Source organism: Pholcus phalangioides, unplaced genomic scaffold, assembly GCF_987345545.1.
Source record: "Pholcus phalangioides strain wild (caught in Gottingen) unplaced genomic scaffold, Ppha-v1.0 ptg000031l_1, whole genome shotgun sequence".
Classification (NCBI taxonomy): domain Eukaryota; kingdom Metazoa; phylum Arthropoda; class Arachnida; order Araneae; family Pholcidae; genus Pholcus; species Pholcus phalangioides.
This window is the reverse complement of record NW_028301621.1, coordinates 9,874,102-9,896,458: the sequence shown is the minus strand read 5'-3', so window position 1 is coordinate 9,896,458 and position 22,357 is coordinate 9,874,102. Positions and strand designations below refer to the sequence as shown.

At 38.6% G+C, this 22,357-nt stretch overlaps 1 protein-coding gene across 1 annotated transcript in view; it reads left to right on the top strand.

Annotated features, from left to right (window-relative positions):
* The window catches only part of LOC149067383 (receptor-type guanylate cyclase Gyc76C-like), a 315,737-nt gene that overhangs the window by 112,717 nt on the left and 180,663 nt on the right, over positions 1–22,357 (top strand). The window contains exon 2 of the mRNA XM_089252906.1: positions 9,569–9,652. Coding sequence (XP_089109032.1) covers positions 9,569–9,652 — 84 coding nt within the window. The remainder of the gene's footprint in view (positions 1–9,568; positions 9,653–22,357) is intronic.

The following is a 22,357-nucleotide window of genomic DNA, read 5'->3' as shown; positions in this document are numbered from 1 at the left end:
GCTTTCCAAAGTGTAAGTAGCGGCTTCTACCGTCTGTTTCAGGTTAACTTTGCAGTGAAGAGAAAGGCAGAGAGTGTATTCCTTCGCCGCAAAATATAGTTCTCATATATCGGAGGTTTAAGGTGAACCTTTATACAGAATATTTCGATTTTTTCTATGATTTTGAAAAAAATACTGAAAAAACATCGTTTTGAACCGATGTTTAGTTGTTTAAAATTTTTAAATTGTAAAAAATATTGGTTACCATTATTAAAAATCCATAGCAACGGCAACGACACTCTGGCGCGATATCCTAGAAATTTTCCCCGCCAATATCACTGTCGTGTTTTTTCCGTTACACAATTGTATACTGTATATATATTTTTATATCGTTATTTGGTTGAATTTTCCATAACGATACAATTTTTCATTGTTTTACATGCAGTTATAGGCTTACATAAAAACGAATATCCAATCGGTTTTATTTTGTCCCAAAAATAGGCTCAGTGAGTTCAGATATTCACTCGTAGATTCACAAGAAGTGTTTCTCTTCCACGAGAGTGCCGATACTATTGTGAGAGGCTGTTTATGGGTGCAGAAGTTTTGGTTAGGTTTTTCTTTTTTTTTAATTATTTATTTTTTGCCATGTTTATGGGATAGTTTTAGTTTCCGATCACGGAGAGTGTTGACAAGAGTCGCGACTTCCACTCACACGAACGGACGCCATCTTTCACCCACCTGTTTCTCTCGATGCGCCCCTTGCCTTTAGTGTCTCTTCAGATAAAATAAATGAGAGGGTGGGGGGGGGGGTCCACAGTGGTTTGGGCTTTCATCCTTTATGTGACAGTTGTGTCTTTATTTTCACCAGAGATAGCCACGCTAAAGTTCTCTGCTCTTTCATTCCTGAATACTATATTTTTGGTTTTTGAATACTCGCTGTAAACAAAACTCTATAAGAATCATCCGTAATAACCATGAGCACCACATCAACCGTAACAAAAGACTAAAACTGTCGTGAAAACAAACAAGTGGCATCGACTATACCGTTCGGGGAAGGGGGGAGGTCGAGCGACGGAAATTTCAGCAAGAAAAGTGAGTAGAAAAATTCTAAACTTTTCCGTATCATTATTATTATTTGGTGCTATTCCTGCATTTACACGTGAAAACAGAGTTAATCTGCTTCTTCTCAATTTTATTTAACGTTAATTTTTTCCATTTAAATTGAAGAAAAGTTTTTGAGAGCCATGGTTAATACACAGTATTTTAAAATTATACGTTGCTTTCATAATATTGTTTGGATTTTTTTTTGTAAATAAATTTCAGCTGAGGGAAGGGAAATATTGCAGAAACATATGACTGTTTTTTGAAATTTTTAGTGTTACTTACGGCACATCAATGAAGAGTAAGTGACACGCTGATAGAGAAGATTATTATATTTTCTAAATTTTAAAACACTTTCTAATCAAAAAACAAAACAAATGATTTCAAAAACCTCACTTTAATTTCTGAAAGTATCGGCAATGGTTTTCTTTTAATTCTATAATTATTACTAATTTAACTGTGCAATTACGTTACACGTAAAAAATATTTTTCTCAGTGAGATTGGCGAGAATCGGCCATACCTTACCGAGACCGCGCATCGATACATTGGTGAAGAGGCTTTCGTTCCCATAGCAACGAGTGATGCGGTTCCCTCGTAGCTTCCCCTTCACTGCAAAGTTAACCTGAAACGGACTATAGTGCGTCGTCAACCTTTGCCAGGGATGTCGCTGCGAGCTGAAGAGCCTAATTTGTGTGCCTATTTATGCTTTGAAGCGGTTCTTTTACATGGAAAAATATCTGCCAAACTGTCCAGGGGCACAATGAATTAAGAAAGGGAGCCGCGGTTGGCAAAAGTTTGATAACAGCTGGCTCATGATTATGTCTTTTCTCAACTTCGAGGGTCGCCAATATATCGGTTAAAAATGTATTAAATCTACGAGGGCAGACCATTTCGGTTATTACGAACTTCCTACAGCACCTTACGATACAACGTACGATAAATGCGATTAATCCGGTTGTTATATATATATAATAACCATTATGCATAATCCTCGAGCATTTCGGTAAGTTTGATAAATTCTCCTAAATTTATCATTTTCATCGGCGATTATGCATGATAACTAAGCGTCGCGTCATTGGTAAGCATGATGAATCGTACTATATGATAGCACATGGTAATTAATACATGTACTGTATCATTATATCGGCGTGCGATAGTAAAATTTGTTATCGTTATATCGGGGTCCGACTAAAATAATTCGTCACACATCATTTTTATTTATTTTTCCATATTTAACATTGAATGCCAGAGTCTCTGCCACCGGACTTATCCCGTTGCCGAGATCTCTTCCAGCCCAGCTTTGTGGCAGAGTCTAGAACAAAGTGAGTGCTCCTAACAGTCTGCGTGTGTAGCTAGTGTTGTGTCTGATATTTCAGTGCTGCCATCTATGCTTCAAATTGTGAATGAAGTGTGATGATTGAATATTTGCAACGTTGTAGGCCTGTTGCTCTCTGTGGCGAGATTTTTTGACGGGGTGATTGGCTCGCATTCGCGCCTTGAAGTTGGGAACCACAGAAAACCAACTTCAGCCGACCACCGCTGTGGCGCCGGTGGGGTTCGAACCGGGATCCTCGCGATACGAGTCCGTCACTATGACCACTCGACCACCACAGCGGCTTTCATATTTAACAACTTCACCAATTAAACCAGGGTATTATGCGTAATCACACAGATAAATGCGATAAATTTAGCAAGTGCAGTAAAACCTGTCTTTAACGGAATCTGTATTAAGCGGAAACCTGCCTTCAACGGGAAAACAATTGTGGTCCCGTGATTTCAATGCCAAAATACACATAAAAAAACCTGGATTAAACGGAATCTCTCTAACGCGGAAACGGAAAGGAAAATTTAGACCCTTTATATAAGGAAGATTTCGCACAAACACTGTGAGTGTTTATCGACCAATGGACCAAAGGATCATACAAAAATATTAAAGTGCTCCACCGAAATGGACTACTTACTGACGTCACGAGCAGACTGCGGAGGCCTTCTATGTCTAGGAGGTGCTCACTTGATGCTGCTGTTTTGATAAGCCCTGCGTAGTAAAGCAATTGCTTTCGGAAATCATATCAATATTTTTCGGAGAAGCAGGATTTTCCTCGGGAGAAATCAATATAAGGGCTGAATTTCCAAATGATATGGAAGACTTACAAAATTGTGAGCAAGCTGTATAAATTCCGTGATCGCAAGGCTGAGTAGGGCCGGAATTAATTAGAGACAGGCAAAGGAGGGCAACTGCCCTGGCGGCAAAATTCAGGGAATGGCAAATTTTAGGTGGCAACAAAAAAAAAATACCGTTATAAAATCATTGAATTTCAGTCTTAGGGGTGGGGTGACAAAATCATGTTGCTCTTTCCCTTCACAAAATTCTTGGTAACGGCCCTGATGCTGAGGATTACAGAAACATAGACGATAATGTACAAACTGAACCTGACACGGCAGATATTGACACCCCTAATGGAAAATTTTTTTTGAGGAAGTTAAAAAGAACGTAAATGCCGTTATTTTAGTAGAAAAAGAGTGTAGGTCGGAGTTTTATACAGATGTTGTGAAAACACAGTATTCAGTAATTATCGGCTCATTAATTATTTATTTCATCAATTTCTAAATTATTTACTAATTAAATTATTTTTATTTCAATCACACGAGAAGATCGTCGCATAATTTTACACATTATATCAATTGAACCTTTATTAACCGGAAACCTGTGTTCAACTTAAAAAAAATCTCGGTCCCTTGCGATTCCGTTGAAGACAGGTTTCACCGTATTATTTAATTTAGCAAATTTTATTCAACCATTTATTAATTATTTAACCGGTTGCTATGCATAATCGCCGGTAAAAGTGATGTTTTCAGCATTTATCAAATTTACCTACGACGCTTGGGTTATTATGCATATTCGCCGGTAAAATGTGATAAATTTATCAAACTCTCCAAGACGTTTTGGTAAGTAAGCATAATAACCAATATTTATCACATGAATCGGGAATAAGTTTTCAAGCCAAGGCAAAAGTCATTGCTTTTGGATGTAATTTCGAATGGAGTAATTAGTAAAAAAAAAGAAGAATATACTCATTACTAAAGACTTCTAAAATACGATAAATCGGACAAAACCGAAACCTATTAAATCACTTGCGTATAACTCACTCCAGTCACGCATACGCTCCAAATATACAAACACCATCAATTATTAAGTCCGACATTTATCCAATTATTTCTGTTCCTTGTAGGAAAAGCAGAAAGAAAACATAAAACTAATTATAAAACTCAATGGATCTGGAGAGAAATGCTTAAATCAAAAATTCCGTTGAACCAGTTCCAAAAAAACACAAATTTCCATTATTATTATCATGAAGTTTCTAGCGATTCATTTTCTTTTGCACACAATGAAATTTTTCTTATTAATGAATGAACAGAAATGAATCCGCTTGAACCTTAATTTTCGGTAATAGGGTATATATATTGTAATTCCCGTCATTTTCTCCGGTTCTTCTTCACATTTAAGAAAAGAAATTTCGAAATTACTATATAACTAATTCAACAATCAGACTTGGTTATAACGACACAATTTTCGTCGTTTTATGGCACTTTTGATACGTAAAGATGGGGGGGGGGGGGGGGTTAATGGTTTTTAAAAATTTAAAGGCTGTTACGTGCTTCTAATTAACATGAACCGTATACGGAACATTAATGTATATTCTCGTAATATTACGTCTTTCCCGACTCCCCCCCCCCCACCCCCATCTCAGAAAAATCCCGTTTTCTCCGATATTTGTGATAAAGCTTACTTTTATTTATCTTTACTAGAATCAGAGATGAACGCACTTTGCGTAAGTTATAAACTGTGTGACTCAATAATGGCTGTAAATATTCATCTCATTTGCTATGTAAATCCCCCCACCCCATGAAATACATTTTAAATCACTGCATATTTTTCTGGTACGGTTTTTCACTCGCCAAAGGCCATTTGTTAGCCATATTTGGCGATTTCTGTTTTTTTTGGCGGGAATCGGTGATATTTTGTATTTATGACCCCAATTTCCCGTTTTTGTTCGTTCAAATGTGACAATCCCGACCACAATGAAATAACAGCTTCTTGCAGAGCATTTGATAGGATCTGATTACATTTTCCCGTCAAAAAAAATCTTGAAAACGGGAATCTCGGTTGTAGTAGCAACACCTTGGTTATAACGACAAAAATTCCCGGAATCTTCGATACTGTTATAACCGAGTTCGACTGTACTCGGCTATAACGGTACTTTATTGCTTTATTGGACCTTCGAATTGATTTGTGCTCGCAAGAAGCCAGTTTTTTTGTATCGAAACTGCTCCTATTCCCTCTTTCTCGGATTAAATTCGAAAATTATTCTCCGTAGTTTTTCGGTTGAAGTATTCGTTACTGCGTGTTTCAACTGCTTAATACAAACTTCAACGGCTTCGTTCTTAAGAAGATAAAAGACATTCCTTGTGTGCCTTCAAGATTCTCGGTAACTGGTAAAAGGACAATTTTCACGCTTCATTTAAATTTCAATCTTTTCAAAATTCGAATTTTTTGAATAAAAGGAGGATAATTTTCGGTTTATTTCATTATTCTTGGGGGAAGAATCAGTATATAGCTGTTTGCTCCGTTAAGAAGCTTGCCACGGGTACTTAGGGGAATGGCGAGTGGGGGGAGGGGGGATATGATATATTTCACAGAACAAGTTTGCATTTGAAGGGTTACAAACATCCTACGCATTTTCATTTATTTTCAACTTCTCATGCTTTAAGTTGGCTACCCCAAATGTTTCTGGCACCAGAAATGTACGTGAATACAATGTTCATTGTGCAGAATTAATGGTGAGAATCCCCGTATTTGAATTTTCAGTTCGCATATCCATCACGCATTTATAGGGATACAAACGCCTCCAGCGCATTTCCAGCTATCCACAACCGCGTATGCATTTCTATCTGTTCGCAAGCCACGTACGCATTTATTTATTTATTTACAATAACCCCAGAAGGCATGAAATGCACTTATACTGGAAGAAAAAAAAAAATAATAATAGTCAGTACGGGAAGCAGTTCGCATACGGAGCCAGGTCGAAATCCCCAATAGCGGAAGCAAATCTTGCGTAGGAGGCACATACAAGTTCTGACGGAAGACTGTTCCATATTCTTGCCATACGGCATCTATATCCGTGGAAAAAGCAATCTCTTCTAGCCGTTGGTATTCTTATTTCGAAGCGATGCCTACGTAGGTTAACTCGCCTGTCTATGATCTCAAAGAAAGGCTCTCTCGATGGTAGATAAACAATTTGGTGGACTAGTTTGTAGCACATCTTCAGATCTGCAGCAATTCTACGCCATTCCAGTGAGTGTAAACCCAGAAATTGAAGTCTCTGGTAATAAGATAGACCGCTCATGCCAGGTATTCGTTTAGTAAACGACCTCTGTGTCTTTTCGAGGAGCTGTATGTCCTAAATTTCTAACTGTTCGTATGCTACGCATATATGGGTGAAGGGAAAGCACACCTCCAACGCATTTCCAGAAACATATGTAAGCTCCGTACGTATTTCTAGCAGTTCTCGTATCAAACACGCATTTATAGGAGTGGGGGGGGGGGGGTACAAATAAATCCTGAGTATTCCTAGCGGTACGCAAATTTCGTGCACATATTGGTGGGGATTGGTTAGGCTGATAGAAATGCGCAGGAAGCGTAGGAAACTTACGTAATACTTAAATGTGTGCACGAGGCTTCCTAACGTGAACATTATGAAACAGCTACTCACTGATTTTTCCACAAAGACTAATAGAGTGTTCCTACAAATGCTGTGAGGCATACATAACCCGTAGATATGCATGAAAGGCTCGCTCAACCCTAGATATGTGTATAGCATACGTGCGTTCCTCTAGGTATGAGTAGGTGGTTCCCACTTTGATAGAAATACGCTGGAAAAGTATAAACCTACTCATACTTATATAGAGGAACTTAAACTCATATTAAACTGATTAAAATGTATATATGGAAATATACATGTGTTTAGCATGTGATGATTTCATCATCACTGAACCGAAACCACTAAAGCTATGAATATGAAATTTGGTTCAGTAGGTTCATTTCGTGATGCGAAGGTTAACTAAGACGTTTTTTTTTCTTTCAAAATTCGAACCCTAAGGGTGGGTCATAAGAGGGAGGGTTCAAAGGTTACATAGAGAACTCGCAACGAGCCGAAACCGCTGAAACTTAAAACTATTATAGTGAAATTAGGTCAGTAGTTTTATTTTATAATGTATAGCAGAGGTCTTCAAACTTTTTCCAATTTCGAGCACTGCCTGTACCCGTCATCAGAGGAAGAGCACCTGCACGGTCAGTTTAGCATGCGAATGCATGAAATGGCGATGACTTCAATCCTTGGATGCAATAAACTGCAATGGTGTTTAATTGGAACGTTGATCACAAGTGCTCGCGAGCACGAAATCAGACACGACCATCGAACACCGCGAATACTTCATGGAGCACCGTGTTAAAGATGCCTGATGTAGAGACTCACCAAGAAGTGATTTTTCTAAATTCAACCTCTAGGGATGGGGGGTGGTTTCAAAGGTTATATGGAGTAATCAGGTCCGAGTCGAAAGCGCTGAAGCTATAAATATGAAATTTTGTCAGTATCATATATTTTATTACATAGATACCCACTAAGAATGGACTTCTGAAAACTCAACCCTCAATGGGGGATTTCAAATGTTGTATGGGGGGAAATCATCGCCGAGTAATTTTCATATTACCAAATCCACGCTATCAAAGCCGCGGGTAACAGCTATTTAGCTTATAAAAGGTATATTTTCTTTCGATATTTTAATTTTTTCTTCTTTCTTGTTGTTTTAAAATTTTTGGTTGGCTTAGGGGCGAGTACGAGTCCCCCCCCCCCCCCCTGATGCCTTCTTTCCTGTTTTCTCCTATGACGGAGTGAATTCTATATCTATGGTAACGTGAAATTGATTTATATGATGAAAATAAATTCACTTACTGGACGATTTTTGCTTGCTTTCGGGTCCTAGTACATACATGGCGCAATCGATACGTGAATGAAGAAGTCAGCAGATCAATATCAACGTGCAATTGATGAGAGAAATATTCATTATTATTTCTGTGGGTTTTTAATCCGGGATTTAGATGCCGATATCTAATGTTTATTCCGTGGATGTCATCAATTAACCGGTCGGATTAAGTTCGAATAGCATGGCTCATGTATAATCCGACCCATTATTAAAAGTATGGGTTTGATAATGGGTTTATCATTAATTACCCATTAATGATATGCATTAAAAGTGTGCAGAGATACAAATATAAATACCACAGCAGACAAAATGCCCAACGGAAAGAAAAACGTCCATAAAAAATATTGATGTCGAATACATATCTGAACTATATCAAACATACAGTAGCCCAATAACAGCACCTTAAAATGAAATGCGCTATTTAAATGACTATTTTTTTGCATTATTTTCATGTTGATGGGCTGAAGCGTCAATAACTGCGCATTCACAGGGTAGAGGATTGTATGAACCCCTGGAACAGCGCATTACTAGTTTTTGAGATTGGTTTCATATGAGTTGGCAACTTCATTCTTAAAGAAATTCGTCGTGGGGGGTTAGCAGATCCCGTAATAAACGGTGTTGTAAATGTTATGTGTTCAGGTGCTGCCGTCTACCAGTCAGATTGGAAGTGCAAGACTGATACAATTTAATGCCTTTAATAAATATAAATGTTTTTTTAATTATTTATCAGGTTATTTTTCATTGTTTTCGCCATGAAGATGAAGGAAAAAGCAATTCTTGCCTCGCTTTGATTTTCATTATTTGGAACTATATATACCGGGTGGGCAAAAGGTCTGTAGAAGCTTTAAAAATGAATAAAAACCGGAAAAATAACCGAAAGAAAAAACGGTTTGTAGGGTTAGTATTGCTAAGTCACGAGAATTTTTTGTAAGACAGGAGAAAAAACCCCCCCCTCAAAAACAGCCGATAGGTGGCGCTTATACGAGCGACTTCGGTGGAAATATGCAAATGAGACGGTTATAAGAATTTGCGCTCCTAATCCACAACCAGTTCACCTTTGTAAACCATGTATGTGGACCTGCTGCAGTTGCGGGATTTGTGACTCGCCTGCAATATGTTATCCCCTATGGTGGTGACGAGGAACACATATTGCTGTAATAAACCATTTGGAGGCATTCTGTTCGTTATTTGCGTATCTTTTCGTTGCTTGTGTACGTCAGCGCAACCTATCGGCTGTTTTTTGACTTAATTTTTTTTCTTCCTATCTTCCAAAAAATTCCCGTGACCTAGCGATGCTAACCATTTTTTATTTCGGTTATTTTTCCGGTTTTTATGAATTTTTAAAGTTTTTACGGACTTTTTGCCCACCCTGTATATTTGTTTATTTATTTAAATTTTACAATATTGGAAAAAAAATTGACAAAAAATTATTAATTATATTTTCAGAAATGCACAGACTCTGCTGACAAAGACATATCGGAAAAGCCTTATAAGGATCATTTCGCGAGGACCTACCCTCCAAACACAAAGGTAAAAATTAATAAAACTCATAGGTTTCGTATTACTTAGTAATATATGCATATGTATAATGTTCTTGAAAAGTTCGTACAAACTTAATTTGGGGAAAAAAAGAGAAATGGGGCCCTAGAAATGGGGCCTATTGGGAAAATAAGAAAATGTAAAATTTGTTTCCCCTCTCCCTAATCCTACCGGAAACGATTTACAGCGTAAAATTTAAATGAAAATTCACCGAAATATCAGTGATTGAAATTCTTGATTTCTGATATTTTCAAGTAATGAAATGACCAAAAAAAAATTCTGCATTGGAACTCTGAATTTTCATCTGGAAAGAAATACATTTAATTCTGGTTCTATTTCTTTCATAAATTCTGAATTTTCATCCATTCTGGAATCCTTACTTCTACTCCCCCCCGATTCTGGAATTCTGAACTCTCATCCGATTCTGGAATTCTGAGTTTTCATCCGATTCTGGAATTCTGAGTTTTCATCCGATTCTGGAATTCTGAGTTTTCATCCGATTCTGGAATTCTGAATTTTCATCCGATTCTGGAATTCTGAATTCTAATCCATTCTGGAATTCTGAATTCTAATCCATTCTGGAATTCTGACTTCTACTCCGATTCTGGAATTCTGAATTCTACTCCGATTCTGGAATTCTGAATTTTCATCCATTCTGAAATTCTGTATTTTCATCAATTCTGAATTCTGAATTTTCATCCATTCTGAAATTCTGTATTTTCATCAATTCTGAATTCTGAATTTTCATCCATTCTGAAATTCTGTATTTTCATCCATTCTGGAATCCTTACTTCTACTCCCCCTGATTCTGGAATCCTTACTTCTACTCCCCCCGATTCTGGAATTCTGAATTTTTATCCATTCTGAAATTATATCTTTCATTTATTCCGAATTGTCATGGATGTGCTGGAATAAACTCTGTCAATTATTTTTGATGTTTTCAATACCTGGACTCAGACTTTTTATCAGCTGTTGCACAATTTCTTTCATTAAGTCTTAATTTCAATTGGTTTCAGAACTATTTCTTTCATCAATTTAAAATTTTCTTCGATTCCAAATTTTTAGTAATTTTTTAAGTTAGCTTACATGATTGTGTCTACTATATTGTGTTTAGCTAAGGGGAAACCCAGAATGGTCAAGACGCCTCTGGCACCCTTTGCTATTGTCGCATCGTCCCTCCAGCTGATAATTGCACGGAATGGGTTGATTTCCGGGACGAGACAGAAAATAAAGTGAAGATATTAGACGCGTATTTCTCCGAGACGAGAAGTACCTGCAGAGAAGCAAAATGAACAAATAATTTCATTCCTTTCCCCTCGCAAAAAACTAAAACAAAACTTTTCTTCCGTGAAAAGTCATTATCTTTCCCATAGGTACGAATACCGTATACTTTTGACAGTGATTGATTCAACGAGGAGGGCGTAGGTTCCCACAGAAAAAAATCGCAGACAGGAGCAGATGATTCGGGCGAACCCACAAGAAAATGAAAATGAATATTTTTATTTCTTTTTAGGAAAAGTTATGATTTTGTTGAAGCCGGAAAAAAAAAATAAATAAAACCTGTCCAAAACTTCTCTTTAATCTCCTTGTTCGTAATTTTTAGTTTTGTGCCATTTAGAGCAATCCCTCCCCCCTCTCCTTCCCCCGCGGGCCCGTGGGAATTTACCTACCGGTTCGAAAAACGTTTTGGCAAATTCTTGAAGCAACGACAGTCGAATCCCGTTATAGCACCTTCCGATATCATGCCACACCCGCTCGCTAAGTGCCAGAAGTTTTTAGTGAACAAATCTTCCATTTCTAGGGTTTACACGTGTTAAAACGTATTCGATACAACGATTCAAGCGTTATTTATTTATTTATTCACGTCTCAACGGACAAGGATTGCCCAATTAGAGAGATGGGCAAGAGAAGAGAAATACAAAAACACAAATACAACAAACAAAAAAAAAGCGAGTGGAAAAATATTAGAAATACATATAATAACATGAATATTCAATACTCACATTTAACTTTTAAGAAATTCTCTTATAGTTGAATTGAACATATCGGGTTTCACATCGCATTGATTATATATATATTGGACATCTCAAAAATAGGGGACCGTCGTAAAATATTTGTTCGGGGTTTAGGGAGGCTAGAAGTTCGCCGAACAGGCCTCGTTATAGCTTTCTTCATGCAATCGTGATTGTGGGGACCCGCAAGAAAGTACGAACTATGAAGTATTTTTTAAGAAATACCGAGGAAAAAGTTTGGGCCACAAAAGATTAAACACGTAAACGAGCAAATAACACGCAACGTAGGCGTGGCGAAGTGTATTCTCGTGACAGCCGGAACAATTTCCGTTTTGAAAAAAAAAAAAACCATAAACACACGTTTATTTCCAAACACAAACCAAATAATCTGTGTATCGGTTGTGGATCGAACACATCAAGAAACTTCAAACCGATAGGAGAACGGAACTCACTAATGATACAGAGAGAACAAATATAAAGGAAAAAAATCATTTGATTCCTCTACAGAAGCCAGAAATCGGTTTTTTTTTACACGTCGAAGGAAACAAAACGTGTCGAAAAGAGAGCAGCAGCAGCAGCAACAAATACTAGAGAACTCCAAGAAACTAAAGAAACTTCTGGAACGTTTCCCAAGTTAGGGCTCATTCAAGTATTGCGTCAGCATCGGAGGGGCGGGGGGGGGGGGGAGGGGTCTCGGATTTGCTGACTGCTGACTTTTCATGATAAAGGGGGGGGGGAGGGGGGTTTGAAGGTTGCTTACGTCATCACCCACCCCTTTTTGAAGATATGAAATATTCTAAGCTGCTGACGGGGGGGGGGGGGGTCAGTGTTTTGCTGACTTTTGCTGACAGGGGAGGAGGGGGGGATCAAAAATGGCTGAAAATCTGCTTACGTAATACTTGAATGGCCCCTTAGTAGCAACAAGAACAAACATTAATGAGAAAACACGAGTTCCTCAACATTTTGTCGTAATAAATATTTCGAAAATCACTTCAACATTCAACACGTAGAAGAAAATTTGTGAGTAAATCGTCTATTTTTGTACTAAAATTTGCGAGTTAAGAAGCTTGCACACCCCTAGGAATGCGTATGACATTTGCGTACTGCTAGAAATGCGTAGAAGTTTTGTGTACTCCTAGGTATAAGTAAAACGCTCGTGCGTACAACTAGAAAGGCGTAAGGAACGTTCGTATATCTAGTTTTGCTGGAGAAGTGAGCGTATTTCTGGATATATATATATATATGAGTGGTTATATACATATTTTTAGTAATGTGCAAGAAGCTTGCGCACTCCTTGGAACAGCAGAAAAAAAATTATGTAGAGAGCTTGCGTACTCTTAAAAAGGTATAGAAAATTTGCGCACTCCTAGAAAGGCGTAGAAGTCTTGCGTAACCCTCAAGAGATGCGCAAGAAATCCTCATATCTCTAGTTATGAAGAGGTGTGCGTATTTCCAAAAATGCGTAGAAAGTGTGAATTCTTCCTGGAAATGCGCAGGAAAGTCTTGTTGTATTTCTTGTTATGCGTGGGATGTAGGCCTATGTATTTCTAGTAAGGTGTAGGAAGCGCTTGCACACTCTTTGAAATGTGCAGAAGGCTCGTGTTACCTTAGAAATTCGTAGAAGGCTTGCAATCCTGAAAATTCGTAGAAAGCTTGTAATCTTAGAATTGCGTAGAAAGCTTGTTTACTCCGTGAAATTCGTATAATGCTAGAATACCCCTAGAAATGCGTAGTAAACTCTTGTATCTCTGAGTATGCGTATTTCCCAGAAATGCGTGGGTGGCGTGCTTCCTACAAATTGCTATAAATTTGTAGGAAGCTTGCACATTCTTTAAATGCGTGGATAGCTTGATTATCCCTATAACGATTCGCTATTAGAAATGCGTTTTAAAAATCATTCGTACAAATTTATTTCAAAAAGCCTTTCTACCGTTTTCGCAAAGATTATTTCGGATCAAACAGATAAAGAATCTTCAAACCGATAGGAACGGAGCTCCTAATGATACAGAACAAATATAAAGAAAAAATCATTTTTGATCCTTTGCGCAAGCCAGAAATCTGATTTATTTTGACACGTCAAAAGAAAAGAAACGTGTCGAAATGATTTCGAATGGGGAAGAGAGCAACTACAACAAATGCTCCAAGATACTACAGGAACTTCTAGAACATTTCCCGAGTTAGTAACAGCAAAGCTTGCACTCTCTTTGAAATGCGCAGAGGGCTTGTGTCATCCTAAAAATTCGTAGAAGGCTTGTAATCCCAGAAATTCGAAGAAGGCTTGTAATCCCAGAAATTCGAAGAAGGCTTGTAATCTTAGAATTGCGTAGAAAGCTTGTTTACTCCGTGAAATTCGTATAATGCTAGAATACCCCTAGAAATGCATAGTAAACGCTCGTATCTGTAAGTATGCGTATTTCCAGAAATGCGTGGGCGGCTTGCAAATTGCTTTCCTATATGTTACATATTTCTCGTAACATATAGGAATCTTACACACATTCTTTGAAATTCGTGCATGGCTTGCGTATCCCTAAGAATACGCTTAAAAAAACATCCGCGCAAATTTATTTCTAAAAACACACAAAACAAATAATCTTTGTATCGTTTTCGCAAAGATTCTTTCGGATTAAACACATCAAGAATCTTCAAAACCGATACCAACTCACTAATGATACAGAGCAAATATATGAAGGGGAAAAAAAATCATTTGATCCTTCACGCAAGTTAGAAATCCGATTTCTTTTGACACGTCAAGGGAAATAAAACGTGTCGAAATGATTTCGAGTCGCGAAGAGAGCAACAACAACAAATTCTATAGCTTCCCCAAGAAACTAGAGAAACTTCTAGAATGTTTCCCGAGTTAGTAACAGCAAAGAAGAAGAAAAAAAATTGCCGAGAAAACACGAGTTTTCCTCCACGTTTTGTCATAATAAATATTTCGAAAATCACTTCAACATTCGACACGTAGAAGAAAATTTGCGAGTAAATCGTATTTCGACGGCTTGGCGAAATGTTCAAACATATATATATATATATTTTTGGGTGGAATTCAGTTCTGGGGGGAAATATAACACGTGGGTGAATTTTCTAGAATTTTCTTGAGAAGGAACCGTAAAAATAAAATAAAATAAAATTTGCAATAACTTTGTAAGACGTGCGAGGGTTTCTTGAACTGAAGTAACGCTGGTGAAATATATTAAAAATTTTGGAATTTTGTTTTTCGGAGACGTTTTCCTAGGAATACTGACTGACAACAATCTGATAAACATGTAATGGGGGGTTAATCTAAAATTTAAATTTTTCTCTGAGATTCACGAATGAAATCCTGTCACTTTATTTGAGAACAAAATAGCAAAAAAAAATTTTTACATATCGTATAAAGGGAATCCAGATGGAAAAAAAGTTCCCAGATTTCGAAAATTCTCGCAAAATGGTTCTTATTTGCAAATTTCCTCTCGCTTTATTTGAATTCCAGAAAGAAAATTTACATTTAATGCGAAAAGTAACAAAAGGTATGTATTTCTGAGATTTTTTTTGTGTGGATTTAATATACAGCAGCTCTTCGATTTGCATACAATGGATAGAAGTTAGTCGGAATCGTTCGCAACTCGAAAAAGTTCGATTTTTAGGTATTTTGCTAATTAAGTTGTCGTATAGTGGTTCTTAAATGGTGTGCCGAGACATTTTTACATTAAGTCCATTAAGACTGTGATTCCTAACTCCCGGTGTGTGTGTGTGTGTGCAGTGCCGTGACTAGCCATTCCTGTGCCCTGCGCAAGAATTTGCATTTATGCACTTCTGGCCCATTCTTGGGCTCCCCTTCCAAGCGGATCCAGTGCCGGTGCACCTGTTGCATCTGCCCAGTCACGGCACTGTGCGTGTATGTTTTTGGTGCCATTGAGTCAAGACAAGTCGGAGCTCAATTATTGTTTTGATTTTTTTCGACTTCATTTACTTGAAGGGTCAGCCAAGAGTTCTCTGACAGTACGCAAATAAGACACGCATTTATAGAAATACGCACATCTCACTCTCGAATTTCTACAAATACGCAAGACCTCACGCATATTTCTAAGATTCACTCAAATTTCTAGTTTATTTCTAGATTCACGCTCATCTGTCGCACGTTTCCACGGGTATGTAAGTCTCCTACGTATTTCTAGAGAGACGCTTTCTCCGTGCGTTTTTAGGGGTACGCAAGTTTAATATCATTTCTAATGTCACGCAAGCCTCTTTTGAAGGGCAGTTCTTTGCGCATTTCTAGTAGTAGGCAATGTTGCGACACATTTCTAGTGATATGTAAGTTTTCTGCGCATTCCTATAGAACTACGCCCCCCCCCCCACACACACACACCCGCATTTTTAGGTGCAGTGGAACTTCGGTTAAGCCGGGTTTTCCCAGGAATAGGTTTGTTGCGCAGCGTGAACCGAATTAGACTATTTCGCGCCGAGAAAAACGTGTTACATAATCACGCTACGCGTTTGTGTTTTCCTAGCGAGGCGCATCAGATCAGGGCGGCTATATAAAGTATATGGCTTTGGCATCAGCTACTCTGTCGTCTGCATGCTCCGGTTTGAAGGGAAGGAAAAAAAAACCACAAGAGTAAAGAGAATATCGGCAAAACCGCGCGGCGCACGACGCATTTGACTTCTCTAGAAGCAGTCGGCCAATCACGCCCGACGTAAAGCGCTGTCGTCACGCGTATTGCGCTCTGTAGGAAAACAGTCATTCTGTTTTTCTTACTGGTGAGTGGACGGCGTGTCGCGCTGGGTGAATCACGTTGCGCGCGGCACAGGAAACCTGCTCCTAGGAAAACCCGGCTTTTACGAGCTTAATTCGTTCCGCGAACGTGCTCGTTATACGAATCCCTCGTTATTCGAATCAAACTCCCCATAGGAAATAATGGAAACACGCATAATTTGTTCTGCAATTATTCATTCACAAAGAAATGACTAATAAGAGCGGTATTTAATCAATAATACAATCTAATAATAATATATATATTATATACACTACAATCAAAATACATATATTGGACGAGCCAATGAATTGTCAGAGGTATTGGCTTTGGCCCGCCCGCGCCTATCCTGGGCTAGAAATCGATGAACTTCCCTCTTGCGGGGAGGGCGTCTCAACATCATGGGTCCCCAGGAAAAGTGCAGGGTCGTCTTAAGAGCCCCATCGGCTTCCACCCCTTGGATACAGTACTTTTTCTAAGGTCTCGTACTTGGATAGAAATGCCTGTCTAGTATGCTATTCACATATTGAAGCTCTGGAAAATTTTGACCAAATATCGTTATCATGAGCGCCCCCTTGAAACTTGAGGCGCCCCCCGGGCCGTTCCAGGGTGGGCCCACGTATTAAGACGGCACTGACAAAGTGTTCTGTGGTCACCCGTACTTGTACCGGTGACTGGTACTTGGCTTGCATATTAATTACATCCAGAAACTGTTGTACCAGATCTCATCATGTGCCCCCGCCTATGGATATGAGGGCCCGAGCCCTGCTCATATGGGCCTGTGGATTTAGATGGTCCTGGTTCTATGCAGTGCTGGATTCAGAAAGTATTAAAATTTTCTCCCACCATAATTCACTTGAAATCTATCACCTCTCTCTCTCTTTGAGTGTCTTACGTATTTCTAGATACACTCCCCCATGCATTTCTGGGGGTATGCAAGCCTCTTACGCATTTCGAAACGCATAAACACCTCCTGCATGTCTAGTAACTAGAAATATTGCCATGCATGTAAATTCCTGGGCATTTCTACCAGTATTCATGCCTTCTGCATATTCCTATAATTACGGAAGTTTACAATTCATTTCCAGCGGTATGAAATTCTCTCGCGTATATCTAAGAACATATGCCTCCTGCACATTTCTAGTAGTATGCGATGTTGCGGCGCATTCAAACTAGTATATGCAAACTTCCTGCGCATTCCCAAAATTACACACACCTCTTTCAAGCATTTCTGGGGTTGCCAAGTCTTCTAAACATTGTCTCCTTTGTAGAGACAATATTCGTGCGATTCTTAGGGGGAATGCAGGTCCGTTAGGCAATGCTATGGCAGCCACTTACGTATTTCTAGACGCACATTTTTCGCTCATTTCTAGAGCTAAGATTGCTTCGCATATTCAATGGCAAGGAATGGTCTTACGCATTTCAAAAGTCACGAACGCCTCTTAAGCATTTCAAACTGCAACAACTGTATATTTCGAGTTGACTGGAATCTTGCGAAGTATTTCTAGTTGGTTATGCAAGCCTTCTACGCATTTCAAGTACAAACATCTCCAAGGAACTTCCACTACGATGAAATCTGCGTCTATATGCGATGATTGTTTTTGCAAAGCCATAATCAATACTTGCTATGTGTTATTGAACCACAAATGATCATCACAATACTTATTTTTATACAGTAAAACCCCTCTTAACGCGGTCACTCCTGTTTTACGGCCAAATAAAAATATTCCGGCTTAAAAGCCTATTCAATTTTTTTTGCATACATCCCCCTTACATACCAGGCCCTCAGCATGCTTTTCCGGTATTCAAGAGGGCCTGGGTTCGAGTCCCGGCGGAGACGTGATGACTTTTCTTTCCGAGTTCATCTCAGCATAATATCCGGAAAATAACTGTTTCCTTGAAACCAGAATCTATTCCAAAATAAATCCGCCCGCTTCATTTTAAACTGTTGATCATCCTCCGTCTCCGCTACTGAACTCCAGCGCCAACTCAATACACAACTGCTTTTCACCTGTAGACATATCTGTCGATTAACTTTCCTTTTCAAAATCCTTCATGGCCATTTTCATATCGACACTTCCAATTTTCTAACTCCAGCTTCAAACTTTTCCAATGAAATTAACAATTCCCAAAAGTCGAAACCCATCTTTGCATCCACAGACTGTTCAAAATTTAGTTTCTGTCCTCGAACAATAACCGATTGGAATAAATTTCCGCCAAACATTTGATTGTACGATAGTTTCCGAATTTCTTTTGCAACATCAACCGTCTCTTCTGTCAAACTTCACCACAGCACTCCCTTGTATAGGCCTCGACCCAAGCAACATTGAATAAATACATAAGTAACTAAATCCCTCTTTCACGGTCGAATGTTTTATCCCACGAGTGTCCGCAAAAGAGATGGATTCGCAATCATGTTAAAACGTCAAAAAGAGTCATGTTTTAAAGGGAGAGGGGAAAATAATAAACATCCGAAATGCAAATATTACGCGCGTCCAAATAAACGCGATAAAAAATGTACGATGAAAAAATATAAATTCCATTTTATTTATTCCAAGAACGTCGCAGAAAAATTAAATTTATTCATTTCTTGGGTTTTTATGAAAATATTTGTTGCCGTGCGTGAGCTTTGATGTATGCGTTACGCACGATCTCATTGAAATTCCATACGCTTATTCATTTCCAAGCTGAAGAAGATAAGAAAACAGTTCACCAAAGAACCTGGTCATTCCTTTAGGAAAACCTGGAATCTCTCGAATCAAAATAAGGGACTTTTCTTGGACTTTTATACCCACTATTTTCTTTTGAAATCCTTAATAAACAAAAGAAATTCATTGATTCATTTCAATTAAAACACGGGAGTGTACATGCACGAATATTTATAGAAATGCGCAAGAAGTAGTACCGGGAACGCATCATTATATAAATTACGGACTACTAGAAATCTGCAAGAGAAGTTTGTGTCCCTTGGATCGCCTATAAGAGGCTTGCGTACCTCCTGGAAACGCGTATTATCGGAAATATAGTAGAAATGCTCGGGAAACATGCATACCACTAGAAATATGCCACGAGGTTGTGCACTACTACTAAATGTGTAGGAAGATTTCGTGTCTTTTGAAATGCTTCAAGTCTTAAGTACCCCCCCCCCCCCCCAGGAATGCGTAACAAATGTGCATGATTCTAGAATTGGGCAAGAAGTTCGCATGCCCTATAAATGCGTCGCAAAATTGTGTACTAATAAGAAATGAGCAGGAAGTGTTCGAACCTTCTGAAAAAAGTCGTAAGAGACTTACGTAACTCATGGAAATTCCTCAATGCGCGAAATTCTAGAAAGTCGCACAGGAAGCATGCGTAATACTATAAATGTGTGCATGAGACGTTCGTACGCTTCCAAACGCATAAGAGGTTTGTGTGCCATCGAGTACACCTAGTGCGTTTGGATAATACACCTTAAAAATGCGTAGGGGATGGATGTGCGAAATTATAAGAACGTGCGAATTTTTTTACCGAAATGCATAGGGGGAATGTGCGAAAATATAGAAATGCGTATAGGGATGTGTGAAATTGTAGATATGCGCAGGAAGCTTACATAAGTACCGGAAATGCGTCACAAAATTGCGTACTACTTAGAAATCCGCAAGACACGTTTGCGCCCTTCGAAACGCTCAAGAGGCTTACGTATACCATAGAAATGCGGGGGAATAAACGTGCGTAATTCTAGAAAGACGCAGGTTACCACTTTTATGCATTACAAGATTGAGTATTATTGAGCAAGCTATACATTATGTCACTTTGAACTTGTGTGCCTTTGCATTTTCTAAAGTTTCCCCCCCCCCCCCCACAAAGGTACAATATGATTACGCCAATTCATTGGCTTGTCTATTAGGATTGGCGGTGTGGTTGGATAAGTTATTTATCAACTGCGATGGCGGCTGATTATCAAATACATTTTAAATTCACTGCACATTTTGCTTGTGCTTTCAAATACTTGAAATCCGAAATCGTTCGAAATAAAATACCAACAGATAAGTCTATAAACCCCCTTCGCGCATAAGCTGTTGGCGATAAATTTGAATGATCTGTATTAGATGTATAGGCGATAAATATGGTAGCCTTGATCGCCCGTTAAAAATGGAAGAAAGAGAAAAAATAAAAAAAAAAAACCAATAAGAGAGAGGAGAGGGAGGGGAGGAAGAGTACAGGCAGTAGATATTTATATAAGGAAGTAAGAGAGAGAGAGAGAGGGAGGGGGTGTACAGTACCTTGTTTTTTCGCCCTCACCTACGTGTTCTCTTTCTTACTTTCATGTACAGTATGTAACAGAAGCATTAGTTCTGAGAAAGCTACATTACATATGTGACGGGGGGTGCCGTGGAGAACGAGGAGGGAGGAAACAGTGAGACAAGATTTTCCTCAAGGAATGACCAGATCATATGGTGAGTCGGTGGTTGGCTGAAGTTGGTCTTCTGTGGTTCCCAACTTCAAGCCGATCTCCCTTTAAAAAGTCTCGCCACAGAGACCAACTCATGTACAAACAGGTACGAATGTAATTCAATCATTATACTTCACTTATGAAATATAGTACTGAAAATCATGCAGAACACTAGATACACACTCAGACTGTTAGGTACCCGCACTTGCACACTTACGGCACAACTCACTAGGTAGTAAATTGATGGCAATAGACCTGAGTTGTGCTCAGTTTGAGAGGAAAAAAAAAAGCCTTTGGTGAACTTTTTTCTTATCATCTTCAGATTGGAAATAGCGTAAAAGTTAACGATAAGTACAGGGTGGGCAGAAACTCTATAGAAACTTTAAAAATTCATAAAAACCGGAAAAATAAAATAAATAAAAAACGGTTTGCAGGGTCAACATCGCTAGGTCACGGGAATGTTTTTAAGACAGGGGAAAAAATTCAAAAAACAACCGATAGGGGGCGCTGACGTACAAAAGTCAAAGAAAAGACACGCAAATAACGAACTCACGTTATGTGTTATCCCCTTCTGGAACACATACTGCTGTAATAAACGATTTGGAGGCATTGTGTTCGTTATTTGTATATTTTTTCGTTGACTTGTGTGCGTCAGCGCTATCAATCGGCTGTTTTTTGCGTTATTGTTTTTGTTTTTCTCCTGTCTTAAAAAAATTCCCAGCGATGCTAACCCTGCAAACCGTTTTCTATTTCGGTTATTTTTCCGGTTTTTATTCATTTTTAAACTTCCTGCGGACTTTTTGCCCACCCTGTATAAGTTCGATAAGTGTATGGAATTCCGATGAGATCATGCGTAACGCATACATCAAAGCTCACGCGCGACAACATATATTTCCATTTCAACCGCAAGCAAGAAATAAGTTCAGTTTTTCCGGGACGTTCTTGGAATAAATAAGAGAAATGGGAATTTTTTTTTACATCGTTTTTCTAGATGAGAATTTTCTCCGACACGATCTTTTATCGCTTTTATTTGGACGCGCGCGATATTTCGAATTTTTAACCGACCATTTCTGACCATGATTTTTTGACGTTTTAACACGACTGCGATTCCACGGGAGTTTCATTACAGCGCGTTTTTTGACATCTGAACCAAAATTTTGAATGAGAGATGCCTCGCGTATATTCTATATATTGGATAAACCCAATTCCAGATTCTATCATATACAAGACAAGATTATTGTGCGATGATCTGCATAAGGGGTCATTTAAATATTAGGTCAGCATCGATGTGGGAGGGGGAGGGGGGGTTTCCGATTTGCTGACTTTTGATGACAAGGGAGGGGGGGGGGGTTTGGATGATGCTAACGTCATCAACCACCTTTTATGAAGATATGAAATATTCTTAATGCCACCTTATTCGGTGCGCCAAAAACGGAAAAAGCCTTTCGATAGTTATTGGGCACCTGAACTAACATTCTACCTATTGATAAGTCCCCTATAGAACCACTTAAATGATCTC